Source organism: Sciurus vulgaris (assembly GCF_902686455.1).
Source record: "Sciurus vulgaris genome assembly, chromosome: 9".
Lineage (NCBI taxonomy): Eukaryota > Metazoa > Chordata > Mammalia > Rodentia > Sciuridae > Sciurus > Sciurus vulgaris.
The window spans coordinates 106,583,436-106,604,935 of record NC_136469.1 but is presented as its reverse complement, the minus strand read 5'-3'; the positions used below and the strand labels follow the sequence as shown (position 1 = coordinate 106,604,935).

General features: G+C 38.2%; 1 protein-coding gene across 3 annotated transcripts in view; it reads left to right on the top strand.

Annotated features, from left to right (window-relative positions):
* Positions 1-21,500, top strand: part of ATP10D (ATPase phospholipid transporting 10D (putative)) — a 105,292-nt gene that overhangs the window by 70,052 nt on the left and 13,740 nt on the right. For all 3 annotated transcript variants that reach the window (XM_079153918.1, XM_079153919.1, XM_079153920.1), the window contains exons 11-18: positions 5,559-5,747; positions 7,851-8,460; positions 9,078-9,184; positions 10,632-10,758; positions 12,339-12,523; positions 17,173-17,482; positions 19,812-19,888; positions 20,866-20,991. In XM_079153918.1, the coding sequence (XP_079010044.1) occupies positions 5,559-5,747; positions 7,851-8,460; positions 9,078-9,184; positions 10,632-10,758; positions 12,339-12,523; positions 17,173-17,482; positions 19,812-19,888; positions 20,866-20,991 (1,731 nt within the window). The remainder of the gene's footprint in view (positions 1-5,558; positions 5,748-7,850; positions 8,461-9,077; positions 9,185-10,631; positions 10,759-12,338; positions 12,524-17,172; positions 17,483-19,811; positions 19,889-20,865; positions 20,992-21,500) is intronic.

Here is a 21,500-nt window from a genome sequence, read left to right as displayed (position 1 = left end):
AGAATACCTGTACATTGTGTCTTTACCATATGGTAAGCTGGTCCAAACATCTCAACTGAAATTTTTCTCCAAGTTTTGAAAAAAAATAAGGAATATACACAGCCCTTTGTCTACACTCATTTTAAGTCTATTTCAGAAATTCATATGTATATATACATTTTTTTCTTCTATGCTGTTTCTTAACTCATCCCTCTACTGAACTGTGTTCATCAGCCTTTTATCCCTATAACCAAAATACCTGACAAGAACAACCTAAAGGAGGAAAAGTTCTTGTTGACTCACAGTTTCAGAGGTTCAGTCCATGGTCAGCAGAGTCCATTGCTTGGGCTCAAGGTGAGGCAGAACATCATGGCTGAAGGACATGATGGTGGAGCACTGCTTCATGGAAGCCAGGAAGCAGAGAGAGAGAGAGGGCACCACAGAGATGATACACTCTTTCAGGGCATACCCCCATGGACCCTCCTCCTCTAGCCATGTCCCACCTGCCTAATTACCAACTGCAGGACTGTGGGATCATTCAAGCTAGGATGTTCTCAGTAGATCACAGCTCTCTTAATATAGTCATTTCACCTCTGAATATTCCTGCATTAACACAGAAGCTTTGGGGAGATACCATTTCCAAACCATAACATGAACTTTTACATTTTCCATGCCCCTGAAAGGAAGCACCTGTAAACTCATGTTTACTGGGAGTAGCACAGTGCTGGCCACTTGGCGAGCCTGTGCCATACTTCCCCGCTATTTCCTGATCAAACCTCACCCTGTTATTGGAACAAATGAGTACTTCTTAACATCTTTTTTTTTTTTCTTTATCTATGCAATTTCCCTTCTCTAAAATGTGTTCTCCCTTCATATCCCATCTCTATTCACCAAAATCGATGAAATGTTAATTTAAGAAGTACCTTTCATAACAGCTTTTCTGAAGACTTCTCAGATTCTGTTTTCTCGGCTTCTAAACTGTTTACGTGTTCCCTCCGTCCTTTGACCCATGTTTCATTAGTCTTATTTCTTCATCTGACAATAGTTCCTTGGGAGCAAAAACTGTTTCATCTTGAATTCTCAACATGGTTTCTAGCTCATTCATTCTTAATGAAGTATTTTGAAAGTTATTGAATGAAGCTGCTTAACAACCTCAGTCTTTTCAGTGCCATGTGTCACTCTAATTATATGAACATTCTGGGATGGTGGTTCCTGTTTTTTGTGTGTTTTTAGAACCTTACTCCTGTATAGGTTAAAGAAATCATGTTTTTCCTAAAGACATAAAACCATCTCTCACCTTGGTCTAGACAAGTTAATTTCATCTTTTTGGAAATGAAAGATTACTTTGAGAAAGCTATCTAATCTTTGACCTGAAAAATGAGCCCCTATAAAAATTTTGCATATAATTCTAACAGCCCACCCATTGATGGAGTCAAGATTAAGAACATCTGCTTGAGAACACTGAGAGATGAGCTGAATAGAAGTAGACGCTTGTAAAATGGTACTTTCATGGGAAGCAAATTAGGAGCTAGATAGTAAGGATTCAGGGCAGGTGCTGGCAAAGATGTGTCAGTCTTTGGACGTTATAATGTCATGAGTCCTTTGGGCCCTGGATTTTTATTACCTATTCTAGAAATAGAAGTCTATACTTGTAAGCCAATGTGTTTATACTTCTGTATTCCTCTAGTGTTTCTCATTCAATACGTATGATGTCCATTCTACCTGGTATGCTCTTCTCCCAAGTCTTTGCATGGCTATCTCCTTCCCATCATTGAGGTCTCAGCTCAGGTGTCACCTGCACAATGAAACCTGCCTTGCCGCCTGATCCCAAATGCTTTCCATCTCTAGTCCTAGTCTCTCTGTCTCAATCTAGAAGTATCTTATTTATTTATGGGATACTTTTTAATCTACTGTCTCTCCCAGGTAGAATTGGAATTCCTTGCAAGACAGGATCTTGCTTGTCTTAGGCACCTCACTTTCTTTGAGAGATGCCTGGCCCCATTGATCAACAAAAATATTTATGGGATCAATGACTCCATTAATCAATTAGAGGAAGATATAGCATAGTACTAGACACTGGGATATAAAATGAAGAAGATATTGCTCCCAGCATTTAGTTATGTTCTAGGTAGAGGAGACAGACTTGCCTCTTTTGGTCATAGTACATCCAAAGTGTAGTAAAGGCACAGAGAAGGGAATGATCAATGCTAAAGGAGTGAGGAGGGACCATGAACGGTGGCATGGGAGAGCTAAAGCTTGAGTTAGGGTTAAACTAATGAATCCAGGTCCACAGAGTGGAGGCAGGAAGGCAGGCAAGTGGGGCAGACAGCCCAGGACACATGTGGACACCCAGAACTGCAGGTCATGGGAGGGCCTGAGCAGAGAAGTTGTCAGTGTGTGTGGCTATTGGCCTTTGTCTTTTACCTTCTCTGGTGTTTAGGAATCAGAAAGGATCAAGAGAAGGCATTTGGGGACATACTCAAGCCAAAGTTGCATGGGGGCAGTAAGCCCCTAAAACTGGAGAGAAGTAGCAGTAGAAAAGGAAGCAAAAACCTTAGGTACATGTGGAACCAGAGGAGGAGTAGGAAACTGCAGTACAGCTGCTTGGTAATCTCCCATCTTTGTCCATTTGTAACTGTGGATGTTGGGGGTTTATATAAAAAATTGTCACTCAATAAAAGTGAGTGTCCTGTCACTCAGTTTTAAAACAAATTTAATATTTAAATTATTTAAAGTCATCTAAAAGCTTCAACAGACATATAGGGGAGTAAAGGGGAACCCTGGTCAGTTTTTGCTTGTTTAATTTGGATTTACATAAGGGGTGGGAGGACAAAGGTGAAATCTGTAACCTAGTAGGAAGGGGTAATATGAATCCAGAGAGTAAATCTAGAATTGCTAATGGTCAAATATCATCTCACAGGATTAGGTTAGAGTTAAGGAACTCCCACTAAGAAATCAGATAAAGCTTTGTTTACATTATGGGAAGCTGTCCACATCTTGCTCTGTGTTCTATATTCTAATTGGGAGTATAGATTTTCTCTGAATTTTAATAAGGTGTCTATTATAGGCTCAGTAGGAGCCAACATGTCTTAATTTCTGGAGAATAAAATATTTTTGTTTCTCCATCTCTTTCCTTATGGAATATGAGGCCAGCGAGTGTTTGGTAATAATGTATGACAGTAAACTCTGCGATGTGTGGAGTACTGAGTTAGGGACCAATAAGATATGGTCCTTACTTTACAGGAACTTCCAAGTTCTCTGAGGAGAGAAATGCAGGAGCATTCAATCATTTAAGTCAAAATACCGTGGGCCTAATTCTCAACTTAATTGGTATTCAGAGATGATAGAGCTGTCTATCATGGAAAAAGAGCAAATGTCAATTTTTAAATACAGGATTCCAATGAAAAAGATTTGGATCTTGCATGTGATATCTCAATACCTTCTCAATTCATCAACTACCTTACTAAGGATTATTTTGTCAAAACCAACTAAAGTGAAGAAATGCTTTGTATCTGTAGCTTCATTTTTCATGTGGTCTTTTCCTTAAATCTTCTTCAGGGTTCTTCTTTTATTTGTATTGTTTGAGGATGCTTTCAACGTTCTCTACGATCCCAAGTTTCCAGATTTTTCCCTCTTTATTTTTTTATTCTTAGCTACACAATTTACTCGAGACCATGCGCGCGCACACACACACAGTTTTGGTCAGCTTTGGAATTGCTTTTATTCTCATGACTACAGCACAGGCTGTCAGTCATGCAGTCCTCTACTTGATATATTTAGATAGAAATCTAAGAATGCTTTGCGACAACTCATAACCTGACCCTTTTTTAAACCTATTGTGATCCTGGGAACTTGCCTGAGAGTGAGTGCATGTCATTTGAGAAGGAATGAAAACAAATGTTAAATTACTTGGGTTCCTGTTGTCCTGGTCTCATCTCAGTCACTATCCCATTTACCTTGAACAGTCACCCTACTAGGTATGCATTATTTTTGCCACTATATGGAAGAGGAGAAAATAAAACTCAAAGCTGGTCACCAATTTGGTTATAGTGAAAATAATGCCTGATCCCAAATTCATATGATTTACAGTGCAAGCTCTTTTCTTATTAAACTTATGCAACTCTTGCCAAATTCTGAAGCATAAAATGCAAGCTGTGCTCTTCTGAGTCCCACATCCCACCTTTCCATATCTCACCCTTTGCTCTCAATCACTTTCTTGGCTTCCTTAAGTCAGTGTGTTTTGCTGACCAGCATTCAGGACTCCTTTACCACACCAGAGTGCATTTATGAAACCTTGATTTTGAGTACACTGTCTCCCTTTTCACTCAGCTCAAAGATTCTGAAAAGGTCGACTGTATGTTTTTGGATTATAATCAAATTTCTACTACAACATTCTTCTGTTAAATCTAGTACTCTTAAATAAGTGTGAGAAGCACTGTGTGAAACAAAATGGGGTGTTCTTCCCCAATAATAAAACTTCATAGAGCAAATCTTTCTAAGAACTTTTCAGAGAGGGCTTAGTTGACAAACGTATTTGGTAATCAGAAATCTCTTGAAGAAACCCTTGCTAATGTCTTAGAGGATATTACTGAGATGTGCTGATTAAATCTGTGAGCCTGCTTGCAATAAACTTTATTTTGGAGAGTTGGTTTTTACAGTAGTAGTAAATTGAGCAATTAAATATTTTGTTAAAAATAATGCATGTTTAGTCACCGCTGTGACTAGAGGATCTGACCAGAACAAATTTAAAGGAGGAAAAGTTTATTTGAGGTCTCACAACTTTAGAGGTCTTAGTCTATTGAAGGCGGACTCCATTCCTTAGAGCTTGAGGTGAAGCTGGACATCATGGTGGGTGAGGGTGGTGGAGGGAAGCAGCTCACACCTCAGTGATCAGGGAGCAGAGAGAGAGATACCTCTTGCCAGATACAAATATATCTGTACCCCAAAGCTACACCCTCATTCCGATGTCCTCCAGCCACACCTGACCACTTCAATTACCACTCAGTTCATCCCTTTCAGGGAATTAAATTACTGATTGGATTAAGACTCTCACAGCCCAATCATTTCTCCTCTGAACCTTCTTGCATCGTGTCATGTGTGAGCTTTTGGGGGACACCTCACATCCAAGCTATAACAATGAATGAATAACAACCTCATTTTAGTAAGAATTCATTATCATCAATTATTCTTGGATCAGTCAATAGCCAAGGTAGAATTCTAGGCACAGTAAAATAAACACCTGGCCCAGTGCATTTCAAAATAGGAAATACAAATTCAACTAGATTTTGGTAGAAGATCGCTATTTCTATCTGCTATTTAGTTTTGAGTTAATAGTCAAGTTTGTCTCCATTAATAATGTAGAGTCTGGATTTTCCATATATTTTTATGTGTTTTCTTTTCCTATTGTCACTTTAATGATTCCATATGCATTAACTTTTTGGTTTTTTATTTTTCTGTTTTTTGGTTTTTTATTTTTGGAAAAGTCTAGCTTCCCATTTCATGCTTCATTTAGATCCTTGTTATGAAAATTATTTCTTCTGTTGACTACTCTTTGTCTTATTGTCTTATTGAATCTTCAGGAAACTGATGTGGTGCCCGATACCAGGCTTTTGGACAAATTTAGTCAGATTACTCCTCAGCTTTTTACCCCAGGAGACGGGACCATACCCAGTCCAGCCCTGGAGACTTTGTGCATCATGGACTTCTTTATTGCCCTGGCAATTTGCAACACAGTGGTGGTTTCTGCTCCTAACCAACCCCGACAAAAGGTAAAACCTCTGTTGCAACCAAGGGTCATCTCTGCAGAGGAAAATTTGGTTTTACATGCATCTATACTGGTCTTGTTATATAATAAATAATAATAATAATATGTAATAATAGCAGGAATATAACTTTTTTTTTTTTAGGACTGATTCTCTCTCTCTCTCTTTTTTTTTCTTCTTCTTTTTTCTGTGGTGCTGGGGATCAAACCCAGGGCCTTGTGCATGTGAGGCAAGCACTCTACCAACTGAGCTATATTCCCAGTCTTAGGACTGAGTTTCTGCCCTGCGTTTAACCATGGTCTAAATGATTTACTAGTATTAATGTGTTTAACCCTTCCAACAGTCCTCTGAGTTAGGTATTCTTACTCTACTGTTTCTCATTTTATAGATTACATTGAGTAATTTGCCCAGGCTCACAAAAACAGTTTGTAAGAGATAATCTTAGTTTATGTACCAAATTAAAGCTTGCTCTGAAATTTCTGAGACCTCCAACATTATCCATTATCTCTAGTATTTCAGACACAGTGTGAACTATTGGGTTATCATGTTTACTGATAATGTATCTTTCTCAAGTACTAATTGGATCAGTTTTAACTGAATAGATTTAAAATCGGTATGTGTATGATATAACAAGATTCTGCCATTCTTATGAAAGCTTGATTTTTAAAGTTTGTTTATAGCCTAGAATTAATAGAAAATTTATTTACAATTAAGAAGAAAAACGTGTTAAAGGCTGGTGATTCACCACTTGGCTGTGCTAGCATCCTTGTATATAACTATTTCCCCTTTCTACACATCCACTTAAAATTCAATTTGCAGCATAACCCAATTAAGTTTTAATTTTCCATTACATCATTTTCTTTTGGCAACTTCAGAGATGGTCAGCTTTAACATAAAAATAATTTATTTCCCATTAAGCTGCATTTATCAGGAACTATATTTTTGCAAGGTTTTCCTAGGAAGTTACTCTTTTGAAAAGTGATTATGTAGTTAGAGAATAAATCACTGGGTGCTTTTTATTTCCCTCATAGAACATCTTTTTCTAATAAATATGCTTGGCATCTTTTGGTGTTTTCTGTTTAAGAAATATTGTTCATTGTCTTGAGGTATGGCAGAAAACAGTGAACAGGAGATAATCAGAACTTAAGTGGAACATGAAAACCTCATCTGTGATTAGGTTTTATTCTTCTAATTTTTGACTTGCTGAGAACTTCAAAAGTTAACCAGCATAAGACCTTCAAATCATCATAAAGTTAGTAATTTTTCAAAAAACAAAAACCTTTTTAATCCCCCAGCCATTTCTGAATGAGAAAATTTTAGAATCCAGATAATTGATCTTCTATATATTAGTATTATATTCTAAATTTCATCATCAATAAAAAGAGATCTAACAAAAATTAGGGTGCAAATAAGAAAAAGTTCTGTAAAAATAGAAATTTGAATTCATATTCTGATGTTTCTTCCTCAAGTTACTTTATCATTCTGATTTTTTTTTAAGTCAAAGTGGAAAGTTAAAGAAAAAAAATTTGTTAACCTTTTAATTTACTTTCTTCAGGTGTTTTTACTATGCTTAATGTTACTCATTTGTTATTACATTTTCATACTGTTTTCATTGCTTTTCCAGTATTACCCCATGTTCTTTATAAATTTTATTTTTAATTATTATATAATATTTCAAAAAGGTGTTTCTGTTTTGTTACTATTAAATACTTAATTCGCTTTTAACTTTTAAATTGTTGTTCCTAGGATGCACCCAATATAGATTATAGGTTTTCTCTATCTCAAATTATATCTTTAAGAAAGATTACTCTATTTCCAATGTTAGCATTTTACAACTTTTGGAAAAATTACTATAAGTATACCCAATGTTATAATTTTATATCTTTTGCTATTAGTTGTCCTATTTCTTCCCAAAAGATCATTATCACCCTCAGCACATCCTTTTCCATGGTGGCTTTTATTTTTATTCATGTTTTTCACTATAGTTGTAAGTAAGAAGCAAGCTGCTGATCATTTAAAGGAGTGGTAACTCTTTGGTATCTCACATCTTCCTTGTTGGAAGCTGCCTTTGACCGTATTAGTAAGACCTTCCTAAATTGCCTTTCCTAGATCAGACTCTCTTCCCTGAGTGGAACGCCCATCAAGTCCTTGGAAGAATTTAAAAATCTCTTCCAAAGATTGTCTGTCCGAAGATCAAGTTCACCATCCCTTACCAGTGGGAAAGAGCCATCTTCTGGAGTTCCAAGCGCCTTTGTGGGCAGACTGTCTCTCTTCAGTCGAATGAGACCAGCTTCACCTGTGGAGGAAGAGGTCTCCCAGATGAGTGAGAGCCCCCAGAGCTTCAGTAACTCAGCTTGCTGTATGGGACTTGAAAAACGAAACAGCGATGCAGGGCTTGCAAATGGCAAGGTGGATTCCCTCCCTGGACGGCCCTTGGCCTCCAATCTGTGTTATGAGGCTGAGAGTCCAGATGAAGCAGCCTTGGTGTACGCTGCCAGGGCTTACCAATGCACTTTACAGTCACGGACACCAGAGCAGGTTATGGTGGACTTTGCTGCTCTGGGATCATTAACATTTCAACTCCTACATATCCTGCCTTTTGACTCAGTAAGAAAAAGAATGTCTGTTGTGGTCCGGCACCCGCTCTCCAACCAAGTTGTGGTATATACAAAGGGTGCTGATTCTGTAATTATGGAGTTGCTCTCAGTGGCTTCCCCAGGTAGGTCCACACAGAGCTGGGATGGTATACAATTCATATCACTCTCACAGCTTTTATAAAGCAAAGTAGTAGTTATTTGGGGGGTCAGTCATACTTGGTAAAGTAGAGGAAAGTTGCCCACTATTTGGTGGCAAAGCAAGTAAGTTTGGGGACTTACAGACCTGGGTTTGAATCTGGATGCCATCATTAGCTGTGTCTGGATATGGTTACCCAACTATTCTGCACCTGAGTCTTCAATGAAGTGGGTATTATGGTACCTTCTTAGTAGGTTCCTGAGAGCTTTAATGACACACCGTATATGTGTGAAGACCCTCTGGCCAAATACCTAGCAAATGGTAAGATTGAATAGATGACAGCTTGCATTATTTTAGTCCTTCTTGCTGTTAATACTGGAACTGTGGTACCAGGGTTTGTATTAAAGTCCTGGTGTTTTCCTCTGATGAAGGAGAAGGAAAGAATCAATAGAAAATTTTTTTCTGAAGGATTCAGTTTGTAGACACAATTTGAGATTTAAAACTAGAATGCCTTTGGTTTCTTATGGATTAAGCATCAAGGTGTTTTAAAAGTCTGTGATTGGACAACCAGTGGAAGCACTAGCATTTTGTCCATTATTTCAGATGGAGCAGATGTGGAAAAACACCAGACAATAATAAGGGAGAAAACACAGAAACACTTGGATGACTATGCCAAACGAGGGCTACGCACTTTATGTATAGCAAAGAAGGTGAGCCTGTTCGCACACCCCATCTGTTTTCACTCTTTCCCTAGCTTAGCCATCATTTGCTGAAAACTCACATGTTTTAAACCCCATTCTAGGTCCTGGAGAAAATTCTCAGACCACTGATTCTCTTTACATAACCTCTCCATTCCACATATATTGGCTGGTTAGTTCTCCAAGTGTTTTTTCAGGAGGGAGCCTAAGTTATAGACTCTGAGTGCTCACATGTTGCAGTATGTCTGCAAGTGCCTTTGTGTGTAAGTTTCGGCAAAAGAAAATCCCTGGGTCCTACTTTCTTTCCCTCAGGATTTCATAAATATTGTCCCCTTTGTCTTATAGCATGAAAAGTGCTTTGGAAAGAATGAGGCCAGAGACCAGCCTTAATTTTTCCCTTATTAGGTTCTTGATGATTTTTTTTTCCTTCTGTGCTCCTTATCCTTTATCTGTAAATCCAAGTAAATGTAATAAATGTTATCTCATTATCGATTATTCTCAATTGAGAATAATCTTGGAGCACAATGCATCCTTGCTAAATAAAAATTTAAGGAATAAGAAAGAAGACAGAGTCCCAAGAAATTATTCAAGGAATGTTATTACCAGAATCTTTCATTCCTTACTCAAATTCTAGTTCTTGGGAACTCTGTTAGAAAAAATGGGATCATCTGTAGACCAGTCAACCAACCCTTAAAGAACTGAAAGTCTATCTTACATGCAGCTATAGGAAGAATGGAGAGTTCAAGGTCAAACTAACCCTCCGCCTTTTCAGTTAACAGTCCTGCATGTAGTAAAAATGTAGCCCAATAGATGTCAGATTCTCCCAAATCAAATTACTGTGTGGGCAAAAATAAGCAGGTAGAAAATCTGTCTTACCCCCTCCACTCTACCCTGTTCTTTAAGAACTGAAATGTGGATTTATCCCTGATGACAAGTCCAAGAATTCCACTTAAGTTTTGTTGGGAATAAGACTTTCTTGCTACACCTACTTGGTCCCTCTTTTTTTTTTTTTTTTAACCATTGCAAATGATTAACCACAGAAACTAACCATCATTGTATCACGTGAAATAAGCCAGACTCAAAAAGTCGTAAGTTTTCTCTCATATGTGGAAGCTAGAGAAAACAGAAGAAAGAAGAATGGGGATGGGTCTCATGAAAATAGAAGGGAGACCGTAGAGTAGAGGAGAGGGTTCAGAGAGAGGAAGGAGGGGAGAAAAAGGGGGTGCCCTTGGGTAATGCAATTGCCCAAATTATGTTACACACACATATGAATGTGTAGCGGCATATTATGTGTGATTATGATGCACCAGTGTCAAGGTGTGGACCTAGTGTGACTGTACCCAGGGATGGGGGGATGCCTGGAACCATTCGATGATGTGATATTTTGCCTATTTGATCTGATAAGAATCTACCAGATCGCAGAGCCTGACTCCTAGCTCCCTTTTTCTTCCTCTCGTAGGTCATGAGTGACACTGAATATGCAGAGTGGCTGAGAAATCATTTTTTAGCTGAAACCAGTATTGACAACAGGGAAGAATTACTAATTGAATCTGCTATGAGGCTGGAGAACAAACTAACATTACTCGGTATGTAGACCATGCTGTGTTGCCTGTGGAGGATCTTGAAAAACGTGGATTGTCTCTCCAAACACTATTCATCAGTGCCTTTTTCTTCACTTTAATAAATGTTTGTGGCTCTGCTTGTCCTGTGCAATCTAATATCTACCCAGCTTCCAAGCCATTCCATTCTGTTTTCCCCTGAAATAAACTAGTGTTTGATCAGTGTGGTTATTCTTAAGGTCATTTAAAATCAAACATCTATCCATAAAAAGCCAAATAGATTAAGAAAAGATAGCTGAAGTTTCTTGCCAGGCATTGGATAAGGTACTTAATGTTGTGTTTTTAAATTCTCACCATAAATTTCCATCTTATTTAGAAGAAATGGTGCCCAGAGAAGTTTAATGACTTGTTCAAGGTCATGTTAGTTACTGACAGAGTTAGTTACTAACTAACCAAACATGAAACTCAGGTCTGCCTGGCTTCAGGGTCTGTGTTCTTTATTCTTTACCTATACTTGTAACTGATCTAATAAAATCTGTTTCTCTTCTCAAACTTCCTGATTTCAACCAAAATTGCACAAAAGATGAGACCTCTTCTGTCAGACTGTATCTTAGAATCAGCTGAAGAGTTTTAAACAGTTCTGATGCCTGCATCCTATCCCCAGGGATTCCAACTTCATTGGTCTGGTGTGTGATCTGGTCACTGGAATTTTTAATATCTTCCTAACTGATTCTAAGGGTCAGTCAAGTTTGAGAACTACTCTCTTAAGAGTATGGAGATCCAGCATCTAATGAAATCACTGTCACACTAAGAGACCATCTTCTGAGTTCCAATCCTCTGTTTAGGAGAAAACAATGATCTCAATATCTATCAAAAAGAATAATGGAAAAATAATAATAATAATAATGATACCTATTCCTAAGTAATTTCTCTAGACACTCTAAGTAGCATAGGTCCATATTCTTTCATCTGCAATTCCAAACTAAAAAATGCTCTGAGGGTTTCATGCCAAAATTCATTTGACAGCAAAATCAGGCCTGATTTGATGTAAGACTATTTATAGTATTTATTATCCTCATTAGCATGAAAACTTGTAAGTTTTCTTGTAGAAATATTAATATGCTTGATTACCAGGTATCACAAAATAGGGCATATGTGCCATATTACCTATATAAAATCCAAAACCTTCTGAAATCCAAAACACACATGGCCCCAATTGTTTCAGAAAAGGAAATCTTGGACTTACATAATGAAACTGCACTGGAAATAGACATTGCATTTTATTGGCAAGAACACTTTTTAAAAGCCTGTCCTTAAAATTTCCAAGTCAAGGTTATGTAAATAATTAAATCAAACCCTTAAGAAAGCTAGCTGAAAAAGGAGAACAAAACAAGTTTGATAAACTCATTAATCCCCTAAGCTTTCTTCACAAAAATATTCCTTTGTATATGACTTTCATCTGGGCCTTCACACCTCATTTGGATCTCTGGATAGTTTGTATAGTTCGGGATTGACTTAGTTAATGGTATATAGGATTCCATTATAGACTAGATGAGCTTCAGCGGGTCTTAGTTTCTTATGAGCCTTGTACTTTGGCTATTTTTTAGGTGCTACTGGTATTGAAGACCGTCTGCAAGAGGGAGTTCCTGAGTCTATAGAGGCCCTTCATAGGGCTGGTATCAAGATCTGGATGCTGACAGGGGACAAGCAGGAGACAGCTATCAACATAGCTTATGCATGCAAACTGCTGGAGCCAGATGACAAGCTTTTTATCCTTAATACCCAAAGCAAAGTATGTATGATGAGATTAAACTAATCCTGTTCTTTTCAAAGCCAGTGGAGCATTTGGAATTTGATGTACATAAGGAGAAAGAAAAGCTGATAACTTTTAACTTCTTGATATTTATTCTATTCAGTGACCTAGCTTGTATTTGGGAGGATGTTATTGTTTTTCTAAAAGACTGGTGGAAAATTATAATGATTCAGAGGGATCCTTGCTGGATAAATGCATTAGGAGAAATCCTAATTATTTTGGTTTTATTTTTTCCTGCTCCCTACTGAATTGCCAGGGATTCAATAAAACATTCCAAAATGACAAAATATATCAAATGCTTGGATAGGAAGCTGCCTCCCTTTTAAGTTGAGGATAAGAGATAATTTCTATTAGAACCAGGTAAATAAATATTTTATGATCATTCTAAAAATAGACTCTCAGCATAACCATGCCCTCTAGTGGTAGTTCTTAGGTAGTGCTCCTCAGAACTGTTGAAAGGGAAAAAGTTGTTTTTGAAGGAATTTAACAGATTGAGATCTGCTTTTTTCTTTTTCTTTTTCTTCTTCTTTTTGTTTTTTGGGGTTTTTTTGTTTGTTTGTTTGTTTGTTTTTGGTCCCCAGTTTTTTCTCCTATTAATCTCTAGCACAAAGGTTCTAATCGGGTAACTAGGCATCTCATTTTTCTCAAAAGAATCCTAGTATAGTATCTTCCAAGATCTGTGCCTATTGTTTATTTGGCTTGAAAATCCTCCTCCCTCCTTGCTCTGAAAGAGGCTTAGCCAGTAGCAACATTCCATGACAGCAGCCCCTTCCCTGACGTTGTCCAGAGCTTCCCTTGGAATCACATCTGAAACCTGTGTCACAGGCTGCCACAATTGGTCAGCCATGTTTTTATGATAGGCCTCCATTAGTCTTAGGCTGGATCAGACATTTTGAGGAGAGAGAGTTCTCCTTGTTCAACACCAAGTGGGATCTCAGCAGGTAGTAGACCTGTAACCACAACCACCAGGCTTAGTCCAAAGAAGTGCTAGTCAATTTGTCACTAAAAATGAAGGTGGCCTAAGTGGCTGATAAGACTGGGGGTCAAAAGCTTGCCTGCCACTGACCAGGTATGTGACCTTTGGGAGTGACTTACTCTCCAGAGCTTCTTCCTCACCTTTAAGATGAGACAATGCCTATGCTGAGGGTTGTTATGGGCATTAACTAAGAAAATATAGATTGTTGAGAGGTTTCATGAACATGAAAGAAATAAATTATTGCTGTTTGATTTTGAAGTAGCAATGTTTTAAACATGAAAAAAAATTACTTTGTCTTGATTTTAATTATAATACATGGTCATTATTAAACATTCAAACCATACAGGAAACTGTAAGAAGAAGATAAAACAGTAAACTTCTCCTTCAGAGAAAACCTCTGTTGACCCTGGGAGCATCCTTCCAGGTAGTTCCTGAGCCTACAGACGTGTGCCTGATGGGCCTGGGGCTCCTCATGGACATGTTTGTCAGGGGAAATGCTTCCAGTGTCTGTGACAGTAGACTCAGTGAACTGTGTCTTGGGAGGCAGAGGGTAACACGGCTTAGCCAGCTCTGTAAGATAACCCTTCTCAACCAAGGATGAATTGTGCCCTAGGGGACACTTGGCAGTGTCTGGAGACATTTTGGTTATCATAACTGGGGGAAGGAAGGGTACTACTATGTCTAGTGGGCAGAGGCCAGAGGTACTACTAAATATCCTACAGTGGTCAGGATAGCCCCCCTCAACCAAGAATTATGTGGCCCAAATGTCAGTAGTGCCAAGATTGAAAATGCTGCCTTAAGCTGTTTCATTATTAGGAAGTAATAAATATAACCAAGAGAATCAGTCAGTTAGCATACACTGGCATGGTTGTGCCTGTGAAACTTCTAAAATACTTCAGTGCTGGTTTTCTTTCTTTTCCCTTTATTTATTTATGATTATTTTTGGCACTTCGACAGATTTTTTAAAAATTAATTAAATTTATTTTTTAACTGATACCTAAAAACATAAAATTGTACATAGTAATGGAGTGCCATGTGATGTTTCACTTATATATTATATATATTATATATTACACAATACAGACATATTACATATGTATATATACTTAATATGTATATTACATCTTACATAATTTAGACATATAACATGTATATATTGGGTTATGTTTAAATAAAGTAACATCTACGCAAATATTTTTCACTTGTGGTGAAAATATTCAAAAATCTTCTAAGTTTTTGAGATGCATGATTGTTATCAGTGACTTAGAGAGTTTTGTGAACGCTGAAATCAGTAGGATTGTGAAATTTACATATTCGTAAATATATAACTTTTATCAGAAGGCTTTTAAAACTACAAATTTAAGAAATACTGAATATCTACTGTAGCTAATATCATTTGCTTTTAATAGCCATTGCACATGTGTGGATATTCCAGATAACTAGACAGAGCACAATGAACATGATTTATATTTTTGTGAGTAGAGGCACATTCACTAGTATTTAATTCCTTTCCCTTTTCCCAACTCCCACCCCTCAGGCACTCCTAATAGTTAAAAAGAATTTGAGGGTCATGCAGCCTAATATGTCATTTAGTGAAAGAATTGCTTTTACAACATTCCTGTGGCCACCTGCCACTCAATAAATGGATGTCTGAAGTCATTTCTGTGGGTCAGCTTTACAAATTTCTATCAACTTTTGCTCCTAAGTTTGCAAAAGTGTAGTCTCTCACAAACCTTACTTGGTTTCCATTCTTATAAAAAAGTCATTTTTAAAATTTATTTGTTGTTATACAATCATGTCCTGGATTATTTTCTGCATTAGGATATAGAAAGGCCTTTCAAGATTCCTTGTTTACTTTTTTAAGTTTTAAGTTTGTAATTTCATTTCAGTTTTTATAATCAAAATATTATTTTTTAAAATCAAAACAGTTAATTTGTAAAAACTAAATATATAGTCAAATCAAAGAGGCTAAAACATTTATAATCAGTATATAACCATTGAACTATAGATCATTTGCAACTATATTTTGATAAATATCCATGGAGACTCTATTCTGTTTGCTATAAGCATATGAATTTACAAAGTCTATACATTTATAATATTGTAGCTATTTTTTCATTTATGAATATCATATTTGATTCTTCATTGTATACTTTTTCTTCATAGCTTTGGAAGTGTATAGAATCAAATTGTTTTAAGGTAAAGATTGCAAGGGAACTTCATTTCATAGTTAAATCTCGTCTTAGCACATTTGATGTTGTTATAACAGAATACCCAAGGCTGGTACTTTCTAAAGAAAAAAGGTTTATTTAGCTCACTGTTCTGGAAGTCCAAGAGCATGGTACCAGCTGCAGCATCTGGTGAAAACCTCATGCCAGATAGCCCCTTGTGGCAAGAGTGCATGTGAAAACAGTGAGTGTGGAAAAGCTCATGTGGCAAAAATGGAAGCAGAAGTATAAGGATGGGTCAGGCTAGCTCTTATAACAACCTGTTCTTGAAGGAACTAATTTATTTCTACTGGACCTAAGCCATTTTGAAAAACCAGCATTAATCCCTTCACAAGGGCAGTAATGACCAGATCACCTCCAACCGGGCCTCACCTCTTAGAAGTCCTATCACCATTCAGTACCATTGCATGGGGGAATTAAGTCTCAATATGAGTTTTGGTAACAAACTACATTCAAAACAGTAGATCTCTTCTTTATAATTTATGTAGTTATTAAGTCTTTGCTGGGTCATGCTTCTATATCCATACCTACTTTTTTCTTCCTCCTCTTATTTTGTTCTGGATGGAGAAATGTTTGGTAGAACAACATTCAAAATAAGAGTAAATAAGCACTAAATGAAGGACTTTTTCATTAACAAACTATTTGGGGATTAATGTATAAATTTAAATTTATTGCTGGATTTGGGCTTTGTCCTTTGTGGTCATTAGACCCAATAATTTCTAGATAAGTTCATTGTTAGACTTCTTGGCCTCAAAAGAACTTCTAACTAGTGTAGAATGGGGGTGTAAGCAAACCTGGTTGATAAGCACCCCTAGGAACATCCTGACGAGAATGTAAACTCCATAAGGGCAGGGATTGTTGTGTTTATTGATACATCTCCAGAGCCTAGAGTGTTTTCTAATAACTAGTTGCTCAATAAATGCCAAGTGAGTGAATGACTGTGTTGAATCAAAAGGAATATAAAAAGGATCATTGTTTTAAATGTCTGCTACATTGTACCTTAGACTAGGAGTTTTGCATGTTATTCACTGAATTCTCAAAACAGTATTATGATAGAGATTAACGCTTGCATCTTTCAGATGAGAAAGTAGAGGCTCAGAGAGGCTTGCCCAAGATCAAGCAGGTAGTAAGTAGCAGTATGAGACTGAAGGACTCTTGTGATTAGCTGTTTGAGAAGGCAACCACATGCATTAAGAAATTTTACATTTTATATAGACACTGCACCTGTAGAATTGGGGGTGAGATGCCCCCCATCCTTTTAACTCGTCCCCACATACACACAGAACTCTCAGTGGAAGAGCTGTGAAATCTCTGAAAGTACCCAAGGTTGCCTTGATCCTGCAATTGCCCAAGAATGACATGGAAAATTTAGCTGGCTGTCCAACAGAGCCCGCAGGTTAACTATCTTTGCCTCTTGGTTAAAGGATGCCTGTGAGATGCTGATGGGCACAATTTTGAAAGATCTTCAGAAGAAACATTCAGCCCCTCCAGAGCAAGCATCTTTAAGGAAGGACTTCCCTCAGCCTCCTGTCCCCCCGGACTCGGGACCACGGGCTGGACTCATTATCACTGGGAAGACCCTGGAGTTTGCCCTGCAAGAGAGTCTGCAGAGGCAGTTTCTGGAGCTGACTGCTTGGTGCCAAGCTGTGGTCTGCTGCCGAGCCACACCCCTGCAGAAAAGTGAGGTGGTGAAATTGGTACGCAACCATCTCCAGGTGATGACCCTGGCCATTGGTGAGTGGACACATACCGGCAGCTGATCTTTCTGCCTGTACATCCTTCTGTACATCTGCACCTCTGTCTGTCATTTTTCTCCAGCACTTTCTCTCCCCTTTCTCTCCACATCCCTCCATCCTCTCCCACTGTCCCTTCATCATCTCTTTGACTACCTACCATGAACCAGGTGTTAGGCCTGTAACAAGGTAAACAATACAATAGTCTGCTTGGGATCCATGGCAGACCCTGAACTCAACAGTTAAGCAGAGAGGAATGTTTACTCATAAAACTGAAAAATCCACTTCCACCTTCAGGAAAGTTAAATTCAGGTCCATGAACAAGTCATTTATTTATACATTCAACAGATATCTATTGAATGTCTTCTTTGTCCCAAGCTTTATTTCTAGACAGTGGGGAAATTACAGCATTATAAAATTGACCAAGTTCCTTATCTTAAGGAGCCTCCAAATAGTGGGAGGATATACAGAAGAATCAACAAAAGGGACAAACGTGGAATCCATGAGATAGGGACCAATGCTATTGAAAAAAAACAAACAATGAGGGAATGTGGACCATAGGGAAAAGGGGTTACACTTTAAATTTGCAGAGAAGGTCTCACTGCTAAGGCTGTCTGTGAGAAGACATGAGGGAATGATAAGGGAACTGTCGAAGATCTGGGGGAGAACATTCCTGGCAGAGAGAATGGCAAATGTAAAAGCCATGAAGAGGACCATGCTTGGTGTGTCCAAGGCCAAAGCAGATGAGCAAAGGGACGAGTTCTCTGCAGGTTCGTGAAGGGTAGAGAAGGTTCATGATGGGCAGGTGGCCAGATCTCAATGGTCATAACGGCCATTATAAAATTTTGGCTTCACCCTGAAGAGATAGGAAGCCAATATTTTAATCAAAGATGGGGCCTGATCTATCTTGAATTTAAAGAATCACAGTGTAGGAGAGTAAGTGTTGGGTTCCAAAAGTAATGAAAATGGTTGGGAGGCTGTTGAAATAATTCAGGGAAGAGATGATGGTGGTGTGGGCCCAGATGGGAGCAAACCAACGAAGTTTGAAGAAAAAACTGGTGACGTATGCTGATGAACTGGATATGTTACTTGAGAGAAAGAGTTACCAAAGGGTGTACCAAGCCTTAGTCTAAAAGTAGAAAGAATAGAGCCACCCAGTTACTGAGATGGAGGTTGAAGGAATCAGGAGTTGGGCCTTAACACTTATAAAGTTTGAAAAGTCCTTTAGGTATCTAAGCAAAGATGTGAAGTATGCAGCTAGAATAAAGGTCTGGATTGAGCAGTGAAGAATTGAATAGAGAGATAATTTGGTAAATCTTAAATCTGATAAATATCAGAGCCTTGATATTGTAAGACCACCAAAGACAGTATAAATGGAGAGGAGAAGGGGTATGAGTTGAAATTCTAAGACACTTCGGTATCTAGATGAGGTAGGGTGAAATTTTGGTGAATATCTTGTTGAGTAAACATATAAATGAATTAATTATCCAAGATATTCCTGAAGCTAGAATCGCTGAACTTCATAATTATATTAACTAAGTTGAGTCATATGTCCATCACTGAGCAATCACTAAGGCCAGGTAATAGAATATATTGATTTCCAAGTCTGGGTCAGTTTCCCATCCATAAATATGGGTGTTTGGATTCACCCTAACAAATCACATAGATGCAAAGCTCCTAAAAAACATCAGCATGCTATTACCAGGAAAGAGATCAATGATTAGTGAACCTTTGGGAACAATATCTGTTCATTACCAGAAGTGTGATACCTTTTCTTAAGAAACTTCCTGTGTTGGAGGAGACAAGAAAAATCTTTATTCAATCATAATCCCCTGTTATAGGTAGGATGGAGATACACAGGGTGGTGCTAAGAAAATGGTATCTAATCTAAAAGGAATAGGAAAAGGTTTTCCCAGAGAAAATGATGTCTAATCTGAGAGCAAGAACAAGTGGAATCCATCAAGAGGAGGTAGGGGGAGGAAGAAGACAGTATTTTCAGAAAAGAGAGACCACCAGTGTTGAAGGAATAGGGTATATCTGGGAAATCAAAAGCAACATGGGTGGCAAGAAAATCAGGGATGTTTAGTTCAGGGAGGTGCATGCCATAACATGAAGGATCTTAAGAGAGTATTGAGTTTCAAATTCTCCCTGCTGGCAGTGGGATGCCACATCTAATTTCTGCTCAAATAGCTTCCGGGTAACTTAGGGAAATGGAATAAACCTTGAAAGATTTTTTGTTGTTGTTGTTCACATGCATAGTCTCTACTGAATTGCAAAGTTTATATCTTTATTCCTCATGTGTTTCTCACCTTTTCTCCTGTCTCATGAAGGTGATGGTGCCAATGATGTTAGCATGATACAAGTGGCAGACATCGGGGTTGGGGTCTCAGGTCAAGAAGGCATGCAAGTGAGTAGATGTTGTGCACCCAAATACCATGACCTTGACCTGCCTATCTGAGGGCAACCTCCTCCATGGTAAAATCTCATGGTAAAGTAAGGTTGTGAGGTTAGCTAAGAGTTGGAGACTGGAACTTTATTCATTCATTCATGGATTATTTACAAGACGAATATTACAGTATTTTCATGGGTAATTTTAGTATGGGTCACTTGTACTGTTTTAAAAATAGAGCATATTTTGTTCATGGGAATTTATTCCTTAGCTCTTCAATAGCCTGGTAAATTCTGACACTGAAGAAAACCACTAGAATTTGAATAAATATATAACTATCTTGAGGAAGGGAAGGGAAGGGAAGGGGAAGGATGTGAGAGGGTTAGCAGGAGGGAGGTGAGAGCATCCTATTTGCCTGTGTGTGTGTGTGTGTGTGTGTGTGTGTGTGTGTGTGTGTGTGTGTTGGTTAGTATTGTAGGCACAAAATTCAGAGAAAAACCAGTAATTTGAAAGACTTTAATGTATGGATCAAGGACTGTCAGTGGAAGGTGGAATCTGAGGTTCAGAGTTTCCCAAGAATTATATACAACAGTATCTTCATGAAAGATGAGAACTTCAGATGCTTCTCTGCCTATCCATTATACAAATGTACATGAAGTCCTGACTACAAGAGATATTCTCTTCATTGAAGAGAAGCAAAACCTTATTGTAATGCAGAAGACAGAGTTCTTGCTAAGGGACCTGATTTCTGTGGTGTACTAGGAACCCGTCTTGTTTCATGTGACCAAATCGCAAAGTGGAATATTAGCTCTGTGTATTTTTGTTGTTGTTGTTGTTGCTCTGTGTGTATGTGTGTGTGTGTTCTCTCTCTTTTTATCTACTTGAAGGGTAGAGTTGACTAATTGGAGTGTAGTGAGGGTCAGATTTTCTGTGCCAGGCTGTGGCTATTTTAACGGGTTCTGTTGCTCAGGGTGGTCTCTCCATTGTGCCTGCAGGCTGTGATGGCCAGTGACTTCGCCATTTCTCAATTCAGACATCTGAGCAAGCTCCTTCTTGTCCATGGGCACTGGTGTTACACACGACTTTCCAACATGATCCTCTATTTTTTCTACAAGAATGTGGTATGTTGGGGCTGGGGCTGTGGTTCATGGTGGAGTGCTTGCCTAGCACTTGGGAGGCACTGGGTTTGATCCTCAGCACATAAAAAGAAACAAATAGGATGGAGGCATGTGGACCATCAAGAACTCCAAAAAAAAAAGTGTGGTATGTAAACCCAGAGAATTTGTCCCTTCCCCATCCCCCTGCTCTAATCCTGGTTGTATCAAGGACAGTAGAAGTGTCTTAGGCTAAGCTCACATTTTTGGTGTTTGGGGAACAAGCAGGAGCAGTCCTGCTGTCTTATCAGAAATAATCTGGGAGTGTGTGTGTTTGAACTGCTGACAACACATTGCTCGACCTGTCCATGGTACTCCCTATGCATTTAAATTCAATTAAGTCATGTCTGGTTCATTTAAAATCTAATTTCTGGCCTTCTATAAAAAGATCCTGACAAACAATTATGAAATGTTTAATGCTAACAGTAGAAAATGAAAAGGTTTGCTTCCATTTTGCTGGAGATAAAAAAATAGCT